Source organism: Salmo salar, chromosome 03, assembly GCF_965601325.2.
Source record: "Salmo salar chromosome 03, fSalSal1, whole genome shotgun sequence".
In the NCBI taxonomy this organism is placed as follows: Eukaryota; Metazoa; Chordata; class Actinopteri; order Salmoniformes; family Salmonidae; genus Salmo; species Salmo salar.
Genome location: NC_138293.1, coordinates 74,331,614 through 74,359,613, shown reverse-complemented (window position 1 = coordinate 74,359,613; position 28,000 = coordinate 74,331,614). Strand labels below are relative to the sequence as shown.

The 28,000-nt window shown below is 46.1% G+C and overlaps 1 protein-coding gene across 1 annotated transcript; it reads left to right on the top strand.

Moving 5' to 3' along the window:
* LOC106601531 (liprin-alpha-3) lies at window positions 1–27,942 on the top strand. Its single transcript, XM_045715269.2, has 32 exons — window positions 1–269; window positions 1,730–2,829; window positions 7,238–7,339; window positions 9,027–9,191; window positions 9,451–9,525; window positions 9,613–9,672; window positions 9,832–9,966; window positions 10,108–10,200; window positions 10,816–10,868; window positions 11,010–11,103; window positions 11,315–11,449; window positions 13,760–13,843; window positions 14,423–14,554; window positions 14,878–14,940; window positions 15,026–15,108; window positions 15,440–15,605; window positions 15,841–16,037; window positions 16,373–16,613; window positions 17,305–17,438; window positions 17,532–17,683; window positions 17,831–17,927; window positions 18,084–18,165; window positions 18,281–18,481; window positions 19,247–19,309; window positions 21,447–21,473; window positions 21,644–21,819; window positions 22,302–22,399; window positions 22,706–22,881; window positions 24,193–24,261; window positions 24,467–24,629; window positions 25,727–25,790; window positions 26,092–27,942. Exons 2-31 carry the CDS (start codon window positions 2,491–2,493, stop codon window positions 25,777–25,779), a joined length of 3,708 nt encoding a protein of 1,235 aa, XP_045571225.1. The 5' UTR covers window positions 1–269; window positions 1,730–2,490; the 3' UTR covers window positions 25,780–25,790; window positions 26,092–27,942.
* The last annotated feature ends 58 nt before the right edge of the window (window positions 27,943–28,000 follow it).

Here is a 28,000-nt window from a genome sequence, read left to right as displayed (position 1 = left end):
GAGTTTGTTTCTTTAAGACCCAACACCTTTTTATCCGAGGGAGGGAGGGATGGATGGAGAGAATGAGGAGAGAGAGAAAGACGGGGGTTGTCTATGGTGAGGTGTAACGTCGCTCGCGCCCAGTGCCATCGTTTACATGTGTGAGAAGGGAGAGGGGAGGGGGTTGCTTGCTGGCAACTGGGTTTTCACGGCGATACGACTTTTAACCGCGAGATGCCCGGATGGGGTAAATGGGAATTATGTATTTTTTGCTTTCGACGATGACAAGGGTGAGATAAGATTCTAAATACAACATTGGTATCTGACATTTAATTAACGTTGTGAGATGGAGCTGTGCATGATCGGCCAGCTGTTTTTGAGGATGGGGATGGAGAGGGGGCGAGGCGGTGGGGTGTAACGAGATGCTTCATTACCTACAATATAATTGGGGCATTTAAGAATAGAAGAATGCATAATCTTTCATTTGTGCGTATAGCCTTTATTTCGTTTGCAGAATTATTTGCATAGAGGCCATTGGAAGGAAATCGGATGGGAAGAGGCTATAGGCTACATAGCCTAAATACATGACATCTTCTGTTTTATTTTATTCACGTCGCTTTTCTGTTGTGACTGTGGTTTTAATTTATTAGGCCTAACATAGACCCTTCTCTCTAAATATATTTTCAGATTGTAACATACATGACAGTGTGAAGACAGAGGTTATTATGAGACAGAGATATATTCCCTTCTACAGACTACACATAGTCCATAATTACAATGATGACAATTTAAATTCAAATACGTTATGAGACTGCCCCGCATAAATACATCGGTCTGTCTATCTCTGTAGACTATTAAGGGATACATCCGGCTCGCTTATTTTACCCATGCTCCCCCTACTGAACGAGATGGCCAGTCTAAGGCTACAGCGTAACCCTCCATGACTCTCATTTCCGTGTATAACGCGCATCCATGATTAGCATTATGACTAATCGGCTGTATGGACAGATAAGAGCAGAGACCGATGGATACATAGCTTCAGACAGACGTGTGCAACGGAGTAGGTTGCCGTGGATGCTGGACATAATTAATGCAATAGGCTCCAACTATGTATTCTCCTGATTAGTCATTGTGGTGGAACAGAGATAGGTGTGTGTGTGTTTGATGACCAGTGAATGTGTGACGTGTGTGTGTGTGTGTGTGGTGAGAGAGAGATGAGAGATAGAAGAGAGAGAGAGAGAGAGAGAGAGCTGCGTTTGTGTGCATGCCTGCATGTGTGTGGAGGTTGATTAGACAATTTTTTCCCATCAGGTCAAATGCTTTCATTGTGCAGTACATAAGCTACAGTAGGTGTCTTAATTGTCTGGCCCGCTCTGTAAACAGCTGCTTCCAACTGGCTATGACAGATTTGATTTGGTCATTATCATCTGGTTTTGTGTCTGTACTGGCCACCCCATCATCTCACCTGGTCCACCCACATCTCAGAAAAGGGGTTCTCCACTTCCTCCTCTTCCGGCCTGGATTGTCTTCATGATGTTGGTTACAACAAACTGTTCTCTAAAATCTGTTGCATTATTAGATCCAAGGATGAGGCTCTTTCAACTTGTCAATTACAATTATATAAGTTGATTGAGAGTTTAATGGAAAAACACTATAATTTCTCTCTTCCTTTCCCCTGTTTCTCTCTTCCTTCCCCCTGTTTCTCTCTTCCTTTCCCCGGTTTCCGATCATCTTGTTCTCTATTTTCCAGCTGCTTCTCTCATCTGTCTGAAGACCACCCTGGGGTGTCCGAGGCCCTCCACTACACCTGCCCTCCCTCTTGCCCCTTCCTTAAACTCTTAGACACCCCCATGGCCTCCTCCTTACTCGCCCTACCACTCTAGACCCTGCCTTTGGAAACCTAACTGCACCCCACCCAAAGACACACACCGCACCCCAAGGTACCTCACAATTACCTGGGCCCTGTCACTCAGCCAGACTCACTGAGACAACCAATCAGTTGCTATCACCACAAGCAGAGAGCCAATCAGACACAGCAGAGCTATTCCTATTGTAGCAATACATCCAAAGGAGCTAATTCGGTGAAGCCAGGAAGTAGAGATGAGGAAGTAGCAAGGTACAGAGTGACAAGCCATTAACCAACCAAACACAGGCTTGTTAGTGATGACTGTGACATCTTATTCATAGAGAGGTGAGGTACAGAGGAGAGAGAAGGGTAACAGAGTGCCACCATTCTGCTTGCCTGTCTACCAACCTCTCTCACATAGTAACAGGAGAAAAGGACAAGGACACAAACAAAAGAGAGAGACCAAGGGCCAAAGCTAGGCAGAGAGAAATAGAGAGAGAGACAAAAGAGAATAGAGTGCCCTTCACACCTTACCTCATACAAGCATACACACTTGAAAAAAATTCTGTGGGGTCCTTGAAGCAAATTCTCCCAGAACAATCCCACACTCTCCACCGACACCCACCAACTTTCAGCTAACACCCCACACACTCTCCGGCCTCAAGATGATGTGCGAGGTGATGCCCACCATCTCTGAGGATGGGCGTGGCGGGAGTGGGGGAGGGCCTTCCTCTCCGGGAGGGAGTGGCGGGGGAATGGGAGGCGGTATGGGGGGAATGGGGGGTGGGTACGGGGGCAGAGGGGAGCCCCGGGGCGGAGGTGACGAGGGGGGCAGCACAGGGAATCTGGAGTCTCTGATGGTGAACATGCTGACGGAGAGGGAGAGGCTGCTGGACAGCCTGAGGGAGACCCAGGACAGTCTGGGGACAGCCCAGCTTCGACTCCGAGACCTGGGCCATGAGAAGGACTCCCTCTCGAGACAGCTGTCCATCGCCCTACCACAGGTACACACGGGGAGGCGGGGTGTGTCTGTGTGTGTGTGTGTGTACATTCATGCGTCCGTGTTTGCGTGTGCACTTGCGTATGTGGCTGCCTGTGTGTGTGTGTTTCTGTGTGCATGAGTGTGTGTCATATGTGTGTTTACATACTAAGTGTGAGATCTGGAAAAATAATCTATAGGGACCTTCCTGTTACCTCGCTGCTAACACATTGTGAGTGTGAAAAAGAGAGAGTGAGTGTATACAGTGCATTCGGAAAGTATTCAGACCCCTTGACTTTTTTCACATTATGTTACGTTACAGCCTTATTCTAAAATTGATTAAATTAAATATTTCCCTCGTCAATCTACACACAATATCCCATAATGACAAAGTGAAAACAGGGTTTTAGAATTAAAAAAACTTTAAAAAAACTGAAATACCTTATTTACATAAGTATTCAGACCCTTTGCTATGAGACTCCATCCTGTTTGTTTGGGCTCAGGTGCATCCTGTTTCCATTGATCATCCTTGAGGTGTTTCTACAACTTCATTGGAGTCCACCTGTGGTAAATGTAATTGATTGGACATGATTTGGAAAGGCACACACCTGTTTATATAAGGTCCCACAGTTGACAGTGGCCTCCATCATTATTAAATGGAAGAAGTTTGGAACCATCAAGACTCTTCCTAGAGCTGGCCGCCCGGCCAAACTGAGCAATCGGGGGAGAAGGGCCTTGGTCAGGGAGGTGACCAAGAACCCGATGGTCACTCTGACAGAGCTCAAGAGTTCCTCTGTGGAGAAGGGAGGACCTTCCAGAAGGACAACCATCTCTGCAGCACCACCAATCAGGCCTTTATGGTAGACTGGCCAGACGGAAGCCACTCCTCAGTAAAAGGCACATGACAGCCCGCTTGGAGTTTGCCAAAAGGCACCTAAAGGACTCTCAGACCACGAGAAACAAGATTCTCTGGTCTGATAAAGCCAAGAGTGAACTCTTCGGCCTGAATGCCAAGCGTCACGTCTGGAGGAAACCTGGCACCATCCCTACGGTAAAGCATGGTGGTTGCAGCATCATGCTGTGGGGATGTTTTTCAGTGACATGGACTGGCAGACTAGTCAGGATCAAGGGAAAGATGAACGGAGCAAAGTACAGAAAACCTGCTCCAGAGCGCTCAGGACCTCAGACTGGGGAAAAGGTTCGCCTTCCAACAGGACAACGACCCTAAGCACACAGCCAAGACTACACAGGAGTGGCTTCGGGACAAGTCTCTGAATGTCCTTGAGTGGCCCAGCCAGAGCCTGGACTTGAACCTGATCGAACATCTCTGGAGAGACCTGAAAATAGCTGTGCAGCGACGCTCCCCATCCAGCCTGACAGAACTTGAGAGGATCTTCCGAGAAGAAAGGAGGAACTCTCCAAATACAGGTGTGCCAAGCTTGTAGTGTTATACCCAAGAAGACTTGAGGCTGTAATCGCTGCCAAAGGTGCTTCAACAAAGTACTGAGTAAAGGGTCTGAATACTTATGTAAATGTTATATTTCAGTTTTTATATGCTCAGACTTTAACGTGGTTCTGGTTTTATGTTGCTTCTCTTATCCATACTGAGCTATCCTGCTATCTACTGGACTCACCAATGAGCTGTTCAGTTTTTTACTGAGTTGTTCCATCTGTACTTAGCTGTTCCGTCTGTTCTTGTTGGTATGTGGTTGTTCCTGCTCCTACGGACCACTTCTGGTGCATACTGAGCAGGGCTGTGGCTGAATCATGACTTAGACATGATGACAGACTGTTACATATTATTGGCGGTTCCATTCGATTGAGTAAAGACCTTTATAATACCCAGGCCAATATTAGCCCACATCCTTATGCCCGTGGAGTAATCATTCTAGTGTGACTGACGCCACTGAACATGCAAAAAGGACTCCATCTTGGATTTCAGACTGGCAGTCTCCCTGGATGCCTAAGTGGAGTGATGCGGTTTATTTTGTTAGAACCCATATGTTCTCTGAGCTATTGAAAGCGATAACAGATGTGATAGGACAATGTGTTCTTACTGAGAATGACTGGACATTAAAGGGCCATATTACCTCACTGAGAGGGGGATCAATATGGTGCACACATCTACGGACACACACATACACACATGATGTGAGCAGCACAGAGTGCTGTGATAGATTCAACACTAGAGCTAGCAACACAGAGCGCTGTGATAGATTCAACACTAGAGCTAGCAGCACAGAGCGCTGTGATAGATTCAACACTAGAGCTAGCAGCACAGAGCGCTGTGATAGATTCAACACTAGAGCTAGCAACACAGAGCGCTGTGATAGATTCAACACTAGAGCTAGCAACACAGAGCGCTGTGATAGATTCAACACTAGAGCTAGCAGCACAGAGCGCTGTGATAGATTCAACACTAGAGCTAGCAGCACAGAGCACTGTGTTAGATTCAACACTAGAGCTAGCAGCACAGAGCGCTGTGATAGATTCAACACTAGAGCTAGCAGCACAGAGCGCTGTGATAGATTCAACACTAGGGCTAGCAGCACAGAGCACTGTGATAGATTCAACACTAGGGCTAGCAGCACAGAGCGCTGTGTTAGATTCAACACTAGAGCTAGCAGCACAGAGCGCTGTGTTAGATTCAACACTAGAGCTAGCAGCACAGAGCACTGTGTTAGATTCAACACTAGAGCTAGCAGCACAGAGCGCTGTGATAGATTCAACACTAGCAGGGTTCATTAAGTGCGTCTGCTCAGAGTGTGCCGCCACTGCCGAGAGAAAGAGAGAGAGAGGGAGAGTGGAGAGACAGATTGATAGAGAGAGAGGGCGGCAGAGTGAGAATAAGAGCATGGTACAGAGAGAGAACTGGTGGTATGAAACACACACATAGACTAACGAATCAGGCCAATTTGCATATTGCTGCATACTAATGATGGAGCTTCTGGCGTCTATTCTTAGGTGTTCTGGGTTATCACATGGAGAGATAGAGATGGATGAAGGATTGTAAGGATGAGAGCGGAGTAGGCCGAGTGAGAGGATGAGAGGGAGAGATGGAGGCTCGGTACAGTCGAGAGACACCTTGAGGTAGTTTATGATCACATTGTGTCTTGGACTGTGGAGGGGGAGTGAGACAAGGATAGAAAGAGAGAACTCTAGAGAGAGAAAGCATATAATTGTGGGATATTGGTGCCAAAGGCTGTCTTTTCAGCTAGAACCAATCCCAGAATTCCAAATTCCTATGGGTCTGCTGTGTACCATCTGTACATGACTCTCCCTTTTCCTGTCCCTTTTCCTGTCTTCTTTTTCCCTTTTCCTGTCTTCTTTTTCCCTTTTCCTGTCTTCTTTTTCCCTTTTCCTGTCTTCTTTTTCCCTTTTCCTGTCTTCTTTTTCCCCTGTCTTCTTTTTCTCTTTTCCTCCTGTGGTCTTTTTTCCTTTTCCCCCTGTCTTCTTTTTCCTTTTTCCCCTGTAATCTTTTTCTCTTTTCCCCTGTCATCCTTTTCCCTTTTCCTCCTGTCTTCTTTTTCCCCTTTCTTCTCTATCAGTAGTTACCACTGATGTGCACACTGACAGCCCAGTCCCTAATATTCCTACCAGTCCACTGAACACAATAATCAACAGTGTTATGTTATAATGCTCCAGGGCATGTAGAATTACACCATATACTGTAAGAGCTGGACTGAGCACCAATGCTTCTCAGTGACTTGTGGGAACGCCCATGATTCAGTCTTCACATGCTCCAGGACACGGGCGGTTGCATGCCTTTCCTTACTGTGACACTGATAGTGAATGTGTGTCACGGCTTGGTCACGCACAGGTAAAGTCCATCTGAGCCAAGATGGTACAGTGTCATATGTGGCCAAATGTCAGCCTAGCCTACACAACATGGCTGGCCCCGCCATGGCCACGCCACAACAGAATGGCCATGAGGTGTTCACTGGAGGGTTATGAGCAACCCAGGCCAGGAACATAGACATTATCTGCTCCCAGATATACGTAGTTGGAAACTCAACATCATACTATAGTCGACTCAGTGATGGGGGGGGGGGTCAGTGGAGGCTGGTGGAAGGAGCTATAGGAGGACGGGCTCATTGTAATGGCTGCAATGGAATGCATGGAATGGAGTCAAATGTGGTTTCCATATCTTTGTGTGTGATCCACTTCTATTTATCCCATTCTAGCCATTACAATGAGCTCGTCCTCCTATAGCTCCTCCCACCAGCCTCCACTGTGTGTGTATGTGTCTCACCAGTGTGTCACAGGTCTGTAATTTAAATGTTTGTTTTTTCTTGTTGAAATGTTTTTGTGCTTAGTTGTGTCTTGTTGAACTGTTTGTAATTGTGCTGTATGTATGTGTGCCAATGTACTGTATATGATTATGGCTACATACAGTGTATTGTGAGTAATGCTGCCCCCTTGTGTCTCTGCAGGAGTTTGCAGTGCTGACCAAAGAGCTGAATGTCTGCCGGGAGCAGCTGCTGGAGAGAGAGGAGGAGATAGCAGAACTCAAAGCAGAGAGGAACAACACACGGGTTAGTCTGTTTCTGTGCGTGTGTGTGTGTGTGTGTGTGTGTGTGCGCGTGTGTGTTGAATTGTGGGCTTGAGTGTACGTCTTTGTGTCTATTGATGTGTGCATGTCTATTCATGCACACATATGTTTACGCTTGAGTATGTCTGTATACCTATATGTTATACAGTTCAGTTTGTATTTGTAATTGTATTTATTATGGATCCCCTATAGCTGCTGCCAAAGCAGCAGCTACTCTTCCTGGGGTCCAGAAAAAAATTAAGGCAGTTTATACCATTTTAAAAACATTACAATACATTCACAGATTTCACAACACATTGTGAGCCCTCAGGCCCCTACTCCACCACTACATCTACAGTACTAAATCCATGTCTATGTATAGTGTGTATGTTATCGTGTGTGTAAGTGTCTGTGCCAATGTTTGTGTTGCTTCAGTCCCTGCTGTTCCATAAGGCGTTTTTTTTAATCTTTTTTTAAAATCTAATTTTACTGCTTGCGTCAGTTACTTGATGTGGAATAGAGTTCCATGTAGTCATGGCTCTATGTAGTACTGTGTGCCTCCCATAGTCTGTTCTGGACTTTGGGACTGTGAAGAGACTTCTTGTGGCATGTCTTGTGGGGTATGCATGGGTGTCCGAGCTGTGTGCCAGTAGTTTAGACAGACAGCTCGGTGCATTCAACATGTCAATACCTCTCATAAATAAAAGTAGTGATGAAGTCAATCTCTCCTCCACTTTCAGCCAGGAGAGATTGACATGCATATTTTTAATATTAGCTCTCTGTGTACATCCAAGGGTCAGCCGTGCTGCCCTGTTCTGAGCCAATTGCAATTTTCCTAAGTCCTTTTTTGTGGCACCTGACCACACGACTGAACAGTAGTCAAGGTGCGACAAAACCAGGGCCTGTAGGACCTGCCTTGTTGATAGTGTTGTTAAGAAGGCAGAGCAGCACTTTATTATAGACAAACTTCTCCCCATCTTAGCTACTAGTGCATCAATATGTTTTAACCATGACCGTTTACAATCTAGGGTTACTCCAAGCAGTTTAGTCATCTCAACTTGCTCAATTTCCACGTTATTTATTACAATATTTAGTTGAGGTTTAGGGTTTAGTGAGTGTTTTTTCCCAAATACAATGCTTTTAGTTTTAGAAATATTTAGGGCTAACTTATTCCTTGCCACCCACTCTGAAACTAACTGCAGCTCTTTGTTGAGTGTTGCAGTCAATTCAGTCGCTGTAGTAGCTGACGTGTAAAGTGTTGAGTCATCCGCATACATAGACACTCTGGCTTTACTCAAAGTCAGTGGCATGTCATTAGTAAAAATTGAAAACAGCTACCCGGGGGAATTCCTGATTCTAACTGGATTATATTTGAGAGGCTTCCATTAAAGAACACCCTCTGGGTTCTGTTAGACAAGTAAGTCTTTATCCACATTTGTAGCAGGGGGTGTAAAGCCATAACACACATGTTTTTCCAGTAGCAGACTATGATCGATAATGTCAAAAGCTGCACTGAAGTCTAACAAGACAGCCCCCACAATCATTTTATCATCAATTTCTCTCAGCCAATCATCAGTCATTTGTGTAAGTGCTGTGCTTGTTGAGTGTCCTTCCCTATAAGCACGCTGAAATTCTGTTGTCATGTAGATCAGATCCTTATTCCAAGTGGCCCCTGCTCTCTGTGTGTCTAGCTGCTGCTGGAGCATCTGGAGTGCCTGGTGTCTCGTCATGAGCGCAGTCTGAGGATGACAGTGGTGAAGAGGCAGGCCCAGTCTCCTGCCGGGGTCTCCAGCGAGGTGGAGGTCCTCAAGGCCCTCAAGTCCCTGTTCGAACACCACAAAGCCCTGGACGAGAAGGTGTGTGTGTGTGTGTGTGTGTGTGTGTGTGTGTGTGTGTGTGTGTGTGTGTGTGTGTGTGTGTGTGTGTGTGTGTGTGTGTGTGTGTGTGTGTGTGTTGCTGGACAAGAAGGTCAGTCTGGGTGCTAAATGGAGGAGTGAGTGGGCTGGCTCCATAGGATTTAACATCCACCTCTCTCTCTCCCCTTCACTCCCACTCTCTTTCTCTCTTTCCGCTATCGTCTTTCTCTCCCCCTTTGTCTGTCTGGGACTTCCTTAGGTGCGAGAGAGGTTACGTGTGGCTCTGGAGCGAGTGACTGTTTTAGAGGAAGAGCTGGAGTCCTCCTCAAATGAGGTGAGTTATCCTCTGCTCGTTCTCCTTTTCCTCTCTCCACAGATAAAGCATCTTTTCTAAACCTTTCTGTTCTCCATCTCTACCTAGTGCCATTCTCTACGAGACCAAATCAAAAGACGGCAACAAGGCTTAGAAAATGGGAAAGAGGTGAGGGGATTTATGCTGTATTGGCTGAAGTAAATGTTGAAGTATTAGTGTCTCATGTGCTGCGTAGTTTGCTTGGAGTTTAAGGAGTCGCATCACATTTCCATCTTTACATGATCTTGTCTTTTCCTTGTCGTTTTCCTCTCCTTCTTCCTTTCACAGCGGCTGCCCAATGGACCCTCCTCCATCCTGGAGGATGGAGAGATTGACAGAGAGAGACAGAGAGAAACAGAGATAGAGCGGCAGAGAGCAGAGCTGGCCCAGCTGAAAGAAAGACTGGCCCTCATGTGCAGACAGGTGAGTGACAAATAGAGATAACTAACAGTTTGAGTCATACATACACCAGACATACATGTGTTTACAGGAATATCACTTTCATAGATGTGATACTGACCCAGATGGTGGCTTCTTGTGTGTAACTATTATGTCACCCTCCAGGTTGGGGAGATCGAGGAACAGCTGACTGCAGCTAGGAGGGAGGTGACCAAGTCAGAGGAAGCCAATCAGAAACTGCAGAGGGATGTGAAGGAGGTGAGCTCTACTTCCCAATTGGTTGAAAATACACGTGTGTGTCAGCATCTCATTGCGCTAGAGAGAAATTTGTGTCTGTTTTCCCTACTCTATTAGAGAAATGTAACAGTTTCCTGTGGCAACAGAGCCATTTTCCTACTTGGCAGCAATAACTGCTACTGTACTGTATGTGTGAGACTTGCCCTGTAGCCATGGCGACAGTATCACTAGTAAACAGGCAAGCGTGTGGATAGAAGCTGGCGCTGTCACTCACACAGCTGATTGGTGGCTTGGGACTGGGAGGGATTTTGGGGCTAGTGGTCCCAGAGCCACCCAGTCACCACACCCCCTACCTCCTCCTCCCTCCTCCTCTCCCTCCCATTCCTCCTCTCCCTCCTCCTCCTCCTCCTCCTCCAGGACTTGTTCAATAACATCTGTCACTTGGCAGAGACGTGTTTCCTCTGTCAACAACTTCCTTCAACTAACCATTATCATACTTCAGCTACAGTTATAGTGGTTTAGCCAGCAGCGCCAAGTCCCTTTGATCATGCCCGACTTTTATGTTATTTTCTCCCTCTTTCTATTTCTCTCTTTTCCTCTGTCTGTCTGTCCCTCCCCCTTTCTCCTCTCTATCAGGCTCTTTGTCAGAGAGAGGACATGGAGGAGAGAATAACTACTTTAGAACGCAGGTAAATACAACTGTCTTTCCACCACCCCTGAAAACACCAGGGAATGTCTTTTGCCATAGGCAATTGTGTCTGTTGTGTTCAGTTGTACGACATTGCCTTCAAGATGTGTCTGCTGTGTGTCATTGTGCTGTGTGCCTGCAGGTACCTGAGTGCCCAGAGGGAGGCGACGTCTCTCCACGACATTAAAGACAGGCTGGAGAATGACCTGGCCAGTAAAGACTCCCTCTACAGGCAGGTGGGTGAAACGACCTGCTTTCTCCTGGTTGTTTCTGCTAGTGGAGAGGATTGGTAGATTAGCAATGATAAAAGTTCTGCATTTTGCGTTCAGGGTTAAGAATTATTTTTGTTACTGACTGTGAGGTCAATTCCTTCTCCTCCTTCTCTTCCTCCTCATCTTACCTCTCCCTCTTCCTCCTCCTCCTCCTCGTCCTCCTCCACTCCTGCAGAGTGAGGAGAAGAACAGGCAGCTCCAGGAGCGTCTAGACGATGCCAAGCAGAAGCTGCAGCAGACCCTGCAGAGGGCCGAGACGCTGCCTGAGATAGAGGCCCAGCTCGCCCAGAGAGTGGCTGCACTCAACAAGGTACACCACCTCCACTACCTGTGTGTGTGTGTGTGTGTGTGTGTGTGTGTGTGTGTGTGTGTGTGTGTGTGTGTGTGTGTGTGTGTGTGTGTGTGTGTGTGTGTGTGTGTGTGTGTGTGTGTGTGTGTGTGTGTGCGCGCGTGCGTTTGTGTGCGTGCGTGAGTACATCCAAGCATGCATTCGTGTGTAAAATTGACAGCACGCTCAAATCAAATAAATATAAAATCAAAATCTGAAATAAATAAATAGCTACTACGAGCCCTGCATGATAATGGATGCGGCTTCATCACACTATTCACATTGTAGTTCAGCCTCAGGTGCAGAACATGTCAAGTGCTGAATAATAATTAATTGCTTGTATCATAAAACTGTAATTTATAACAAACATGATTGTCAAGGAGATGTAAATGTCTCAATCATCAGCGTAACCCTAAAGAACCAATTATGTAGTACTTGTTGAGGCAAGATAGCTGAAATGCCACTCCAAATAAGATTCATGTACACTGACATCAGTGGAGGCTCCTCAGAGGAGGAATGGGAGGGACATCCTCCTTAGTCAATTGTAAAAATGGTAAAACATTTAAGTTATCCTTTTTAGATAAAACTATACTAAATATAATCACATGTCACCAAATAATTGATTAAAACACACTATTTTGCAATAACATCATTCAGTAATGTAGCACCATGGTGTAGCTGGGGGACAGCTAGCTTCTATTCTCCTCTGGGTACATTGACTTCAATGCAAAACCCCCAAAATGGTTCTCACCCCCTTCCATGGACTTACACAGTAATTATGACAACTTCCGGAGGACGTCCTCCAACCTATCAGAGCTCTTGCAGCATGAACTGACATGTTGTCCACCCAATCAAAGGATCAGAGAATTAATCTAGTACTGAACGCATAAGCTACATCTAGCTAGCACTGCAGTGCATACATGTGGTGAGTAGTTGAATTTATTTGGGGTAACAGAAAAATACTGCATGATAGCTGACTCAAAGAGAGAGAAAGACAATAGTTGAACAGTTTTGAACAAATTAATTTATTCCACTTTCAGTTTCACTTACTTAGCTAGCAAATGCAGCTAGCTAGTTTAGCCTACTCAAACACCCTGCTCAAACAGAGGGATGCTATGTTAGCTAGCTGGCTATGACTATCCAACATAACACTGGAACTCTTCCAAGTCAAGGTAAACTTTTACTAATTTATTGCCACCGGGGCCTGCCGGTGTAACGTTACTGCATGATTGTAGCGGGTTTACTATTGTGTTAGTTGTTTTAGCTATTTTTATTTATTTTTATTTTTTTTTATTTTTTTTCACCTTTATTTAACCAGGTAGGCAAGTTGAGAACAAGTTCTCATTTACAATTGCGACCTGGCCAAGATAAAGCAAAGCAGTTCGACACATACAAAAACACAGAGTTACACATGGAGTAAAACAACATACAATCAATCAGCTATGTTGACTATGACGTTACTTTAGCTAATATGGTGACAACATCTAGGCTATGAGTAGCGGTTATGATATGGTTTGGCTTGGAAAGGTTTTTTCGCCTGGTCACATAGGTGGACAAGGTGAGAGGAGGAGAGCGCATGGATGCAAGAAGAAATACAAAGTGGCTGCTATGAAAGTGAACTGTGTTTATGTGTGATCAGGGGTGTATTCATTCCGCCGATTCTGTTGGAAAATGTTTCTTAAATGGAAGCAAATGGAACAAAACGGGGATGAACATACCTGAATTTGTTCAATAGAAACTCTTGTTTGCAACTGTTGGACTAATGATTACACCCTATACCAGCTAGATGCAGGCAAGAGTGTGCAAGGTGGTATTGAATGTGTCACTGTCTATCCATGTGTCACTGTCTGTCACCTCAACATTTTCTCTCGACCTGTGTGCACCTGCGTTGTAAACTTTCATTCAAAGGCTAAGTTGTAGCAACCTCATGGGGGTATAGGTCAAATTTGAGTATCCTGTAGTAGCCTAAACCTATCGCTGTTACATTGAACTGGGTGAATGGAATATGAATGACAGTCATCCAATGTGCTGTAATAGAAATAAGGCCATGCTCATGAAAAACTACATCTTAAACAGCACTGACCGCCACTGACTGACATCTGCAAACAGATCAGAAGTGAATGTGTATGCTAGAAAACATCCTACTGTGTTTGACTATGATCTGCACAGACAGGGGATCACTTAAATCAAAAGGTTGACCCAACCCAAGGTTGCGCAGTCATAATTATGTTCTATCAACATTCTTACATGCTGCCTGTTTTGACTCCCCACCCTCCTCCTCTTGCATCACAGGCTGAGGAGCGTCATGGTAACTTTGAGGAGCGACTGCGACAGATGGAGGCGCAACTAGAGGAGAAGAATCAGGAGTTACAGAGGGTGAGTCATGCTCGCTCTCCCTTTTTCTCCCTTCCACCCCCTCTTTCATACCATTCCTTTATCACTCTTTACTCTACAATGGCATACTAATTTTCTAAACCCTCTATTTGTCAGTCTGTATTCAGATCCCAATCTCCTTCTCTCTCACTCAGTCAAGCAGAAAGGTCGCTGTTAACTCTCCACCCACCCTCTGTTCTTACATTTTTCTATTTTACTCTCTCCCTGCCTCAGGGCAAAGGAGGCACACAGAGTTTCCCAACTGGAGAGGCCTTGTCCAAGATGGCAGCAGGATCAACAGTAGAAACAATAACAGACATGAAAATACCTCACTATTTAGCTCCCTAATCTCCCTCTTTTCTCTTTCTCTTTCTCTTTCTCTTTCTCTTTCTCTTTCTCTCTCTCTCTTTCTCTCCCTCTCTCTCTCTCTCTCTCTCTCTCCCACCCTTTCTCTTTCTCTCTCTCTCTCTCTCTCTCTCTCTCTCTCCTCTCTCTCTCTCTCTCTCTCTCTCCCACCCTTTCTCTCTCTCTCTCCCTCTCTCTCTCTCTCTCTCTCTCTCTTTCTCTCTCTCCTTTCGCTAGGCGAGGCAGAGGGAGAGGATGAATGATGAACACAACAAGCGTCTGTCTGACACGGTGGACAAGCTGTTGTCTGAGTCTAACGAAAGGCTTCAGCTCCATCTCAAGGAGAGGATGGCTGCCCTGGAGGACAAGGTACTACTTACTGGCCCACTCACACCCTCTCACACCCCTTCACACTTAGCATAGTTCCCACTCAAAACAGTCAACACTTCAACCAAAACCCATACACCTTCATTTCACACACACCTGAGTTCCCACTCAAAACAGTCAACACAATCCTCTTCATCCAGTTTCTATTCAAGACTGTTGTCACTTCAATATTAAACCCACTCTGGCTCTAAACAGCTACTATGGAATACAGTTCGGACCTCATGGCATTGATAATGTGTGATTACAGATATGTTGTTGTTATGCAGTAGACCTAATAAAGTTTTTTTTAATGGTGATCCTTTCAGAATGCTCTCTCTGAGGAACTTTCTAACATGAAGAAGATCCAGGACGACCTTCTAGCAAACAAGGTATATCAAGAGATAAATCCATTTAATCATTTTATTAAATATTTCAATTGTATTAACTTATTCTCTCTTTCTTTCCCTGTTTCAGGACCAGCTGATAGCCGAGCTGGAGAGGATTCAGCTGGAGTTGGACCAGCTCAGACTGAGACCCGGCGGGTCCTGCTATTCCAGGTCTCCCTCCCTTCCTCAACACACCTCCTACACATCAACCTCCACCACACCAACACACCTCATACAGCTGCCGCCTATGAATGTGGCTGGCAGTATTGTAACCAAGTAGTATAAGTGGTTTGCAGTGTTATGTGCTTCCTATAACCTCTCTCTCCTACTCTCAGTATAGGTTCAGGTGTGGCCTATACACATGGAGCAGAGAGGCTGGATGAATGTATATTCCAGTTATCTCTCCCACTCACTGTCTATATCAGTCTATCTTTCTCTTCTCGCCCTCTCTCTCTCTCTCTCTCTCTCGCCCTCTCCCTCTCTCTTTCCCTACGTCTCTCAGGTCTCTCCCAGGCAGTGCTCTGGAGCTGAGGTATTCCCACGGGGGAGGCTCCCTCCCCACGGGCTCCACCGCTCACCTGGATCACTACGGTAACGCCAACACCGTGGCCGTGGTCAGGCGGACTCACCGCGGGCGCTGGAGCACAGCCCGGGAGGACACCAGCAAGGTCAGAGGTCACATGATCACATGATCACCTTTGACGTGTCTAATATTGATAATGATATAGTCACATTGACTTACACTTAACACATCTATTCAGTGGATGTTGTCTGTCCATTTGGGAATTAAACCAATAATTGTTATGTTGCAAGCATCACAACCCAACAAACTGAGCCTTCTCTGTGTGTATGTGTGTGCGCATGCTTGCATGTGTGTTTGTGCGTGTGTGTATATGTGTGCAGTACGGGGACTGGGACAGTGGGTCAGCGCTGCTGAGGACCGGGTTTGAGGGGGGTGTGGACCACGGTTGCTCTGACGATGAGGACGACAGAGAGACACTGTTTGGCTCGGAGCTGCTGTCTCCCAGCGGACAGACTGACGTCCAGACACTGGCCATCATGCTGCAGGAACAACTAGAGGCAATCAACAAGGAGATCAAGTAAGGGAGGTGGAGGGAGGTGGAGGGAGATGGAGGGAGGTGGAGGGAGGTGGAGGGAGGTGGAGGGAGGGATGCAGGTAGAGGGGTGCTGTGATTGTGTACAAGCAGTTTAGGTCAAATGCAGGTGGAGAAGATTCATCTGAGGTTTCTTTTCATTTTCTCATTCAAGACCAACATTCATTGGTCTTCCGTCTGACATAATCCTCAATTTCCCGTCTTTCCCTCTTCTCCCCTTTTCACTTTCCTCTGTTTACCCTCTCTCTCTCTGACCCGTTTGTCTATCTATCTCTCTCACTCTCCCTCCCTCTTTCCCTTCCTCCCCCTCTCTCTGTCAGGCTGATCCAGGAAGAGAAGGAGAGTACAGAGTTGCGGGCGGAGGAGATCGAGAGCAGGGTTAGCAGTGTGGCTCTGGACGGTTCCCCCATCCCACCCTCCTCCCTGGGGAGGGACAGTATGGGACACGGCTTCATCCCTCAATCCCTCACCTCCTCCACCCTGGCCTCCCCTTCTCCTCCCAGTTCTGGGGTCTCCACCCCTCGCCTGCCCCACTCCCCTCACCGCGAGACAGATAGACAGGTACAGCTGCTCTGTGTGTCTGTGTGTGGGTGTGTTGTGAATGTGTGAGTCTTTGTGCGCGTGTGTCAGTGGAGGCTGCTGAGGGGAGGACGTCTCATAATAATGTCTGGAACAGAGTGAATGAAATGGCATTTAACAAACACATTTTTGATAACATATTTACAGTATTTCACTTTTTAATGGGTATAGTATTGCTTACTAGGTGTGGTCTAATGAATGCTGTAACCACTCCCTCTTTAAATCAGGGTTTATTGGAAAAAGCTGTTGAAAAGAGGACAGTGTATTATCATATTTTTGTACTCCCTGACGAAGGCCATGCAGCCGAAACGCGTCAGAGTTTTTAAACTTTGTTTCCATTGAACATGCCATACAAATAAAGGCATTTTAATGAATTATATGAAGAGTGCCTTGGTCCTCCTGCCTTTTTGATGACCCATTTACCCCTTTTACCAAAGAGCACCTTCTGTCTACCAAAACCTACTATTGTGTACCTGTACCCTTCCTCCTTTTTCTACATGGAAACCATGCTTGGAAGTATTTGATACCATTCCACTCATTCCGCTCCAGCCATTACCACAAGCTCATCCTCCCCAATTAAGGGGTCACCAACCTCCTGTGGTGTGTGTACATGCGTGCGTACAGTATGCATGCTGTATAAGGCCCCTAAATGTGTTCCTACTTTACACTCCAGAATAACAAAGAGGATGATAGGTCCCTTGCCCTTCTTGACTCCACCCCTCCACCCACCCCCCGAGCGCTGCGACTAGACAGGATGACCCTCACCCACCCAGGGGCCATGATGGATGACCCCAGGGAATTCCGCAGGTATTGACAGCCAATCATCATCGATGATGTAGTGTTCGTATGGTTCGTTCCTTCCCTGTTTCTCTTATTCCTTCTGTCTCTTCTGTCTCTCAGTCTGTCAGCAGACGGCAGCAGTTCCAACAGCAGTCAGGACTCTCTCCACAAAGCCAGTAAAAAGAAAAGCATCAAGTCTTCCATCGGCCGCCTTTTTGGGAAGAAGGAAAAGGGAAGGATGGGCCCGGCTGGGCGAGAGTCTGCCTCTCTGGGTGAGAGAAAATTGAAATGATACTTGAAAAACGACATATCCCATGACTTTGCTTTAAATGTGTTTGAACTGCAACAGGTCAAAGTCCACATGGTGTTGACACCCATATTTGTAGTCTTTGTAACCCCTGACCCCCTGTGTCTCTCAGCCTCTACGCCTTCTGAGGACCTCAGTACTGGGGATTCTATGGGACTGACCAAGGGGAGCATGACAGGAACTGTTGACAACCGCCGCAGCAAAAAGAAGTGAGTCTCAGGGAATATCACCCTCCGATTCATTTCTCTCCTGAAGTCATTTCTCTTTTCCACTCTCTGTTCCACTGCTTTTCTTCCTCTCTTTCAGAAATCACTTTTCGTTTTATGCTTATTCAATCTTTGTTTCCCCCGGTCTCTCTCTCCCAGACATGAGCTGCTGGAGGAGGCGTGTCGTCAGGGTCTTCCCTTTGCATCCTGGGATGGACCCACTGTGGTCTCCTGGCTAGAGGTACTCATAGATGTTTGATAGATAGATGGGAAACCTTTATAGCCATATAAACCCTCACGATCACTACATTCTAGCCAATCTGTTTCTAGTTCACCTCTTTCCCTCTCTACTCCAGCTGTGGGTGGGAATGCCAGCGTGGTACGTGGCAGCCTGTCGTGCCAACGTGAAGAGTGGTGCCATCATGGCCAACCTGTCGGACACAGAGATCCAGAGGGAGATTGGCATCAGTAACCCCCTGCACCGCCTCAAACTGAGACTGGCCATCCAGGAGATGGTGTCCCTCACCAGCCCATCTGCCCCGGCCAGCAATCGCTCTGTTAGTAGTCTCACTAGTACACACTCACAGAACACAAACCGTGTAGACACAATTATAGAGGTACACATGATACTATATTGATATACACATATACGTACAGGTAACTGCCAAAATAAAGGAAACACCAACATAAAGTGTCTTAATAGGGTGTTGGGCCACCACGAGCCTGAACAGCTTCAATGCACCTTGGCATAGATTCTACGAACTTCTAGATCTCTATTGGAGAGATGCGACACCATTCTTCTATGAGAAATTGCATTATTTGGTGTTTTGTTGATGGTGGTGGAAAACGCTGTTTCAGGCGCCACTCCAGAATCTCCCATCAGTGTTCAATTGGGTGGAGATCTGGTTACTGAGACGGCCATGGCATATGATTTACATCGTTTTCATGCTCATCAAACTATTCAGTGACCACTGTGCCCTGTGGATGGGGGCATTGTTATCCTATGGGGGCATAGTCATGGTAGCCAAAATAATGGCCTGCCCAACATTTTTATACATGACCCTAAGCATGATGGGATGGTGATTGCTTAATTAACTCAGGAATCACACCTGTGTGGTAGCACCTACTTTCAATATACTTTGTGTCCCTCATTTACTGAAGTGGTTCCGTTATTTTGGCAGTTACCTGTATATGCACATTTACATTATGTGCAGAGATTAACATAAAAATGTTACCTGCATTCACAGCAGACTTATCAACACACAAACAATTTAGATTTTCTGACGATCGTGTTTTCTTTCTTTCCTGTCTTGTGACCACAGTCGACCAGTAACGTGTGGATGACCCATGCTGAGATGGAGTCGTTAAACGCAGCCACCAAACCGGTAAGTATGTTTGTCCTGTTATGTTAATGTCTCAACATTTTCTAGACATTTAACATTGACGTTCATCTAACATTGACATATATCACAGGAGGTTGGTGGCACCTTAATTGAGGAGAACGGGCTCATAGTAATGCCTGGAACGAAATGAGTGGAATGGTATCGAACACATCAAACACATGTTTCCATGTGTTTGATACCATTCCATTCACTCCATTCGTCACATTATTATGAGCCGTCCTCCCCTCAGCAGCCTCCTGTGATCAACAGTGCATTCGGAAAGTATTCAGACCCCTTCACTTTTTCCACATTTTGTTAAATTACAACCTTATTCTAAAATTGATTAAATGATTATTTTTCCTCATCAATTTACACACAATACCCCATAATGACAAAGTGAAAACAAGCTATTAGACATTTTGAAATGTATTAAAAATAAAAAACTGAAATACCTAATTTACATAAGTATTCAGACCCTTTGCTATGAGACTCGAAATTGAGCTCAGGTGCATCCTGTTTCCATTGATCATCCTTGAGATGTTTCTACAACTTGATTGGAGTCCACCTGTGGTAAATTCAATTGATTGGACATGATTTGGAAGGGCACACCTGTCTATATAAGGTCCCACAGTTGACAGTGCATGTCAGAGCAAAAACCAAGCCATGAGGTCGAAGGAATTGTCTGTAGAGCTCCGAGACAGGATTGTGTCGAGACACAGATCTGGGGAAGGGTACCAAAACATTTCTGCAGCATTGAAGGTCCCCAAGACCACAGTGGCCTCCATCATTATTAAGTTTGGAACTACCAAGACTCTTCATAGAGTTGGCTGCCCGGCCAAACTGAGCAATGGTCACTCTGACAGAGCTCCAGAGTTCCTCTGTGGAGATGGGAGAACCTTCCAGAAGGACAACCATTTCTGTAGCACTCCACCAATCAGGCCTTTATGGTAGAGTGGCCAGACGGAAGCCACTCCTCAGTAAAAGGCACATGACAGGCAGCTTGGAGTTTGCCAAAAGGCACCTAAAGGACTCTCAGACCATGAGAAACAAGATTATCTGGTCTGATGAAACCAAGATTGAACTCTTTGGCCTGAATGCCAAGCGTCACGTCTGGAGGAAACCTTGCGCCATCCCTACTGTGAAGCATGGTGGTGGCAGCATCATGCTGTGGGGATGTTTTTCAGCAGCAGGGACTGGGAGACTAGTCAGGATCGAGGGAAAGATGAACGGAGCAAAGTACAGAGAGATCCTTGATGAAGACCTGCACCAGAGCGCTCAGGACCTCAGACTGGGGTGAAGGTTCACCTTCCAACAGGATAACAACCTCATGCAGGAGTGGCTTCGAGACAAGTCTCTGAATGTCTTTGAGTGGCCCAGCCAGAGAAGAATGTGAGAAACTCCCCAAATATAGGTGTGCCGAGCTTGTAGCGTCATACCCATGAAGACTTAAGGCTGTAATCGCTGCCAAAAGTGTCTGAATACTTATGTAAATGTGATATTTCAGTTTTTTATTTGTAATAAATGTGCCAACCTTTCTAAAAACCTGTTTTCATTTGTCATTATGGGGTACTGTGTGTAGATTGATTATGAAAAAAAAATTATGCATTTTAGAATAACTCTGTAACGTATCAAAATGTGGAGAAAGTCAAGGGGTCTGACTACTTTCCGAATGCACTGTACGAATATATTGCTCTACAGTTATAACTTATACTGCTCAGTTAGGAGTCAAACTCTTTATCTCTCTCCCTCTGACCCTCCCTCTCTCATTCTCTCTCTCTCTCTCTCTCTCTCTCTCTCTCTCTCTCTCTCTCTCTCTCTCTCTCTCTCTCTCTCTCTCTGAGTTTGTGGGACTACTAGACCTTGGTGTTGAGCATCTTCTTCTCTTCCTCTAGTTTCTGTTTCTGTGTAAACTGCTTCACACTAATGACCCGTTCACTAAACTGCTTCACACTAATGACCCGTTCACTAACACACTGTTCCTCCCTTTGTCTTGTCCTTCCTGTTTACTCTCTTCTCCCCTCCTCCCTCTGCTTTTCCTCCATCCATCTGTCTTGCCTGCTCCCCCTATCCTGCTCTGCCTCTGTTCTCTCGCTCTTTCTGCCCATGTCTCTCTCTCTCCTGTCTATCTGCTGCATCTAAGGAGCTGAAAGAGATTAGCTGGGATCAGGTAAGGAATGGAAGCACTGTATTAAATGGCATCAACATATAACACACTAATTACACTATTGTATGTGGCCATTGAAAAACAAATGATTAATACAGAAAAGTACTATAAGTAATAATCGAACAACAACTGAAACAAATGAGACACTAGTGGAGTCCTCTTCTGCATCTCAGATCCTGGCCTATGGGGATATGAACCATGAGTGGGTGGGTAATGACTGGCTGCCCAGCCTGGGTCTGCCCCAGTACCGCTCCTACTTCATGGAGTCCCTGGTGGACGCCCGCATGCTGGACCACCTGACCAAGAAGGAGCTGAGGGGACAGCTCAAAATGGTGGACAGCTTCCATAGGTACGTATGGCCTGCTCTCGTCTGTCTGTCTCTCGCTCTCTCTCTTGCTGTTGCTGTTATTAACCTCGGCACCTGGGTGAGTAGGCGTTTTTCTGCCTCGAGGGGGTGGTGAAAAGCAAATAGACAAATTCCAGTTTCTGCAAATGAACAATGAATTCTTCTTCTGCAACTGTTTCCCACTCCCACTTCACTCACTGCCTTTCCTTTTCTGTCCGTCATTCTTTCTCTCCCTTCCTCTGTTGACACACTAGCTCTCTCTCTGGTGTGTGTGTGTTCGTGGCATGGGAAACGTGCAGGTGTTAAAGGATATGCTGAAAGATTTCCTGCTGTTGAGACACTCTCACTCTGCAGGTGTGTCTCCAGGCCTTCTCAGGGTCAAAGACACCGGAGCGCTCTAATGCTTTCTCTGAGTACAGGTGAGAGTCCGTCGCAATGCCCTCTATTAACTGCCTGACCTTTTGACCTCTCTTGACCTTTCTCAGGGTTAGTTTGCATTATGGCATAATGTGCCTGAAGCGCTTGAACTACGACCGCAAAGAGCTAGAGAGGAGGAGAGAAGACAGCCAACACCAGAACAAAGGTGAGTTCCACCTCACTGACATTATATCCTTTGTTCCAATTTAGTGCTTCTCATCCATCCATCCATCCATCCACCAACCATCCATCCAACCATCCATCCAACCAATCCTCCATTCAGTAACAATCAAAGCATCGATTGATGATTAGTAGAATCAGGTGTTTCACTGCTTGGCTTGAGCAAAAGTCTGTACACACATTGGCCCTGTCAGTGTAAGATCCAGTCACCCTGTGGGTTTCTTTGAGTGAGAATGTCAGGTGTTCTGATATTTTCTGACAGATGTCTTCGTCCCACTACCCCTCTGTGTAGATGTGATGGTGTGGTCCAACGAGCGTGTGATGTGCTGGGTGCAGAACATCGGGCTGAAGGAGTACGCTGACAACCTGACAGAGAGCGGGGTCCATGGGGCCCTCCTGGCTCTGGACGACACCTTCGACTACACCGACTTGGCCCTGCTGCTGCAGATACCCAATCAGAACACACAGGTACACCCATCTAACCAATCAGAACACACAGGTACTCACCCATCTAACCAGATGACAGTTGACAGTTGTATCTCAGTAACAGAGTCCCCAGGCTAACTGCTGGCTGGTGGATGACAGTTGTATCTCAGTAACAGAGTCCCCAGGCTAACTGCTAGCTGGTGGATGACAGTTGTATCTCAGTAACAGCATCCCCAGGCTAACTGCTGGCTGGTGGATGACAGTTGTATCTCAGTAACAGAGTCCCCAGGCTAACTGCTAGCTGGTGGATGACAGTTGTATCTCAGTAACAGAGTCCCCAGGCTAACTGCTGGCTGGTGGATGACAGTTGTATCTCAGTAACAGAGTCCCCAGGCTAACTGCTGGCTGGTGGATGACAGTTGTATCTCAGTAACAGCATCCCCAGGCTAACTGCTGGCTGGTGGATGACAGTTGTATCTCAGTAACAGAGTCCCCAGGCTAACTGCTAGCTGGTGGATGACAGTTGTATCTCAGTAACAGAGTCCCCAGGCTAACTGCTGGCTGGTGGATGACAGTTGTATCTCAGTAACAGCGTCCCCAGGCTAACTGCTAGCTGGTGGATGACAGTTGTATCTCAGTAACAGAGTCCCCAGGCTAACTGCTGGCTGGTGGATGACAGTTGTATCTCAGTAACAGAGTCCCCAGACTAACTGCTGGCTGGTGGATGACAGTTGTATCTCAGTAACAGAGTCCCCAGGCTAACTGCTGGCTGGTGGATGACAGTTGTATCTCAGTAACAGAGTCCCCAGGCTAACTGCTGGCTGGTGGATGACAGTTGTATCTCAGTAACAGCGTCCCCAGGCTAACTGCTGGCTGGTAGATGACAGTTGTATCTCAGTAACAGAGTCCCCAGGCTAACTGCTGGCTGGTAGATGACAGTTGTATCTCAGTAACAGCGTCCCCAGGCTAACTGCTAGCTGGTGGATGACAGTTGTATCTCAGTAACAGCATCCCCAGGCTAACTGCTGGCTGGTGGATGACAGTTGTATCTCAGTAACAGCATCCCCAGGCTAACTGCTGGCTGGTGGATGACAGTTGTATCTCAGTAACAGAGTCCCCAGGCTAACTGCTGGCTGGTGGATGACAGTTGTATCTCAGTAACAGCGTCCCCAGGCTAACTGCTGGCTGGTGGATGACAGTTGTATCTCAGTAACAGAGTCCCCAGGCTAACTGCTGGCTGGTGGATGACAGTTGTATCTCAGGCATGCAGGTGAAACTGATCGTAGTGTATATCAAATTAAGTGACTAGCCTGATTCTTATCTGTACTCCCCCCTCTCACATCTTTCCTCTAGGCCAGACAACTCCTAGAGAAGGAATACAACTCCCTCATCTCTATGGGAACAGAGAGAAGACCAGATGAGGTATTAAAGAACGCAGTACGCTTAGTTCAGAAACTATGTGAAGACCGCATTTTCCACCTCATACAAGTCATTCTTTCTAACTTGACAGTTTGACAATGTTGACAGACATAATCTTTTTTTCTTTATTTCTCGCTCTCTTTCTCTCTCCCCTCCCCCCTCTTTTCTCTCCTCATTTCCCCCCTTCTCTCTACCCCCCCTCCATTAGGATGGGACTAAGACTTTCACCCGCTCCCCTTCCTGGAGGAAGATGTTCAGGGAGAAGGACCTTAGGGGGGTGACCTCGGACTCATCGGAGAACCTGCCTGCTAACTTCCGTGCCTCCGCCATCTCCACGCCCTCCGTGACCCTGAGAAAGGTTCAGAGTGACGGTGAGAAGGATGACCTCTCCCCCTAACCTCTGACCCCTCCCTTTGGCCACGCTCTCAGATTCCTATTTGTTCCGCTTCTTACACCTCCAGGGCTATTCTTCTATTATCACTCAGAAGGTCACGCTTTGGACAATTTATGACCCCTTAAAACCCTGGATAACACATATTTACAATGGGCTAGTCATACTGATTTATTAATCGAGAAAAACAACTATATTTGTCTTGAAGCGGTTTGCATGTTACGTAAGAGAAGAAATGTAAGACCAGTGTCACATGCGAGTATGTTCCGATGTACCCCATTCATAGAAGCTTACTAACTTTTGCGCCGATTGATAATAGTATTTTCTGTCTGGGGAAGTTTTGTTAAAAGCCTTGACGCTTGCTCTAAACGTTAACACGCATCACTTGCGGTACAGTTTTGGTAACATAAGGAACTTGTCTTTCATATCAGCGAGAAATCATTTTCTAAAAACAAAAGGTTAAATTACTACACACATTTATAGGGTTCCCATACGGCCATATTTCCAACGTTACAGCCCTTGACAGAGGAGACTGAGTAGACTACCTGTGCTAATTAGCATTCGGCGTCTCAGGACAACTGTGTGTAAAAGGAAGACGGACGCCACAAACGTGTTGTCACTGAAAGATACTGTCGGCTCAACTGTTTTAAAACCAATTAAAACAGTCTACAGTAAGTGTATATTCTGCATTTGTGAAATTATTTGGATGTGACATGAAAGTAGAGGGCGTTGTGTTTCTAAAACCTTATCACAATTGAGAGTCGAATCACGTTTAGATGGGAGTATTTTGTCTCTGAACAGAACATGTAAGGTCCTTGTATGAACATGTAAGGACTATAAGGAGTAACATTATGCTCCTTTAGTCCATTATTGGGCTAGTTCCAACACTGATGGCATTAGCTTGGATATTCATATGCAAAACCTCCAGTGGCTCGCTCCTACAGGACACAGCAGGTTCAGAGGGCAGGGCTACCACAATTTCCTCCTCCCACAACTTTAGAATAGTACATCATGGAAAAGTTCAATGCTATTTTGTCATTATTTTGATAATGTTTCTCTCTCCTTCTTCTCTCTTAGTGAACTCTGGGCCTCGCGGTGAGGCAGCCTCAGTCAGGACATACTCTTGCTGAAAGACACGGAGGTGAGAAGCCCTCAACCAACACATTAAACACATGCAGTAGCTAGTTGGAGTTCTCTCATGGTTTGATTTGCAACAAAACCTTCAGGCATGCCAGATAGCGTGCATGTGTGCATATTGAAGTGGTTTGACTTGTTTTCAAGCTACATTGTTTGTTGTGGTGCTGTGTTCTGAGCTTTGGTTATATCACTGTTTGTGGGTGAGGTCTTTAGCGATGGGCTTGGTTCATTGGTTGGTGGGGATTTGGTTTGAGTGAAGTCAGGAGGACAGTGGTGTGTGAGAGTAATCCTGTGTTTCTCCTCAGGGCCATGGTGACTGGATTACGACTGGACTGCCCTCCTCTCATTCATTCACAGGAGGGGAAAGCAGCAGAAAAGCAATGAATATATACATTTATTAAATATAAATCTATTGGTCTGACCATTCTGCAATAACAGAGATAAAGAAGAAATGACGAAGATGGAGAAACAACAAAGGGAAAAGGACATGAAGAATGTATGAAATATTGACAGGATATATACTGTACGTACATGACTAGAAGAGTAGGATGAGGCAGGACGACTGTTTTATCTCTCTCTTTGTTCTGTCTCAATATGTGATTGTTCGATGTGGAGTTGTGTGCTGAGGAGGAGGAGACTGGTGTCCAGTGTCACCCATTCTGGCTCTCTATCTGTTAGCTTCTATGGTGCTGTCAGGGGTTCTCCTAAGTTGGTTAGAGTGCTGCAGTAAAACCATGTCCCCATTCAGGCCGCCATCTTGGCTCCAGCCACATCAGAGGGGCAGCAAGCCGCTCCTCTACTCATGGTTTATCCATTGGCACCTTGAAAGCTGAGAGGCTTTAGGCTCTAGAGTAATCTCTTTTGAATGGAATCTATTGTGGAGATCAAAGGCCGGGCCACAGCAGCAAGGATACGATGGGATGGGGGGCCACAGCAGCAAGGATACGATGGGATGGGGGGCCACAGCAGCGGGGATACGATGGGATGCGGGGCCACAGTAGCAAGGATACGATGGGATGGGGGGCCACAGCAGCAAGGATACGATGGGATGGGGGGCCACAGCAGCGGGGATACGATGGGATGGGGGGCCACAGCAGCGGGGATACGATGGGATGGGGGGCCACAGCAGCGGGGATACGATGGGGGGCCACAGCAGCGGGGATACGATGGGATGGGGGGCCATAGCAGCAAGGACACGATGGGATGGGGGGCCACAGCAGCAAGGACACGATGGGATGGGGGGCCATAGCAGCAAGGACACGATGGGATGGGGGGCCACAGCAGCAGGGATACGATGGGATGGGGGGCCACACAGTCATTGTGTTAAATGGCTGTGATGTAATTTAGTCATTTGTAGGTATCCACTAAAGTCAGTTAAATTAGAGTGGGGGGACATGTTGTTGAGGCCAGGTTACATACTGCAGGTCTAGTACAAAGCCCAGGGTAATGGCTTTCTAGATGTGGTGGACTTTACAGCTCTCATCATCAGCTCAGGTTCATTGGGTGCCCCTGAAAGACGAGGGGAAAGATGGAGGTGTGACGAAGGCGAGATAAAACAGTCAAAGTGACCAAAAGAAAAGAGGATGGAGACGATTCATTTACTGCACGCAAGCCATAACAGAAACCAAGAGAGGAAGGATGATAAGCAGATCCAGGAAGAGAGAAGAGACCGTTGGAAGTCAAGAAAAACCTTTAGCTTCTGTGTTACGATGCATGTCAAACAACCAAGATGACAATGAAGTCAACTTTGGGGGGTGAAGATGATACACATATATCTGTAGAAATCTAACCTATGAGGATGAAAGCCTGGGGAACAATTTGTAAAATGTGTGTATTTTTATTTTTTATGTTTTTATGATAACTATATTTATTTTCGTTATGTATGTATGTATTGAATAATTGTATGTACATGTTCATTTAATACTTAATTCTTACTAATTTAATTTGACCTCATTTGAAAAGTAAACATTAAAAATGGTCATTAAAATATGCTACTGTATGTGTACATTTTGAAAACAAATTGTGTTATGATTGGGGGAAAAAAATATGAATGACGAAGATGATAATACAAATTGAAAATAACACCTGCAAAATAAACAGTAATGAAGATGATGGTGATAAAAAGACAAAATAAAGTGGTCTCGTGGTACTACACATCCCAATGTGTGTTCTCACTTTGTGTACCTGGAGTTGGCACGTGTGTAGACAACAGGA

Excerpts from the sequence above, each read along its gene's own strand:
- LOC106601531 (XM_045715269.2), top strand. The coding sequence starts at position 2,491 with ATGATGTGCGAGGTGATGCCCACCATCTCTGAGGATGGGCGTGGCGGG. Across the intron at positions 11,104-11,314 it reads AAGACTCCCTCTACAGGCAG|AGTGAGGAGAAGAACAGGCA; the intron begins GTGGGTGAAACG and ends CCACTCCTGCAG. Across the intron at positions 14,555-14,877 it reads TGGCTGCCCTGGAGGACAAG|AATGCTCTCTCTGAGGAACT; the intron begins GTACTACTTACT and ends TGATCCTTTCAG.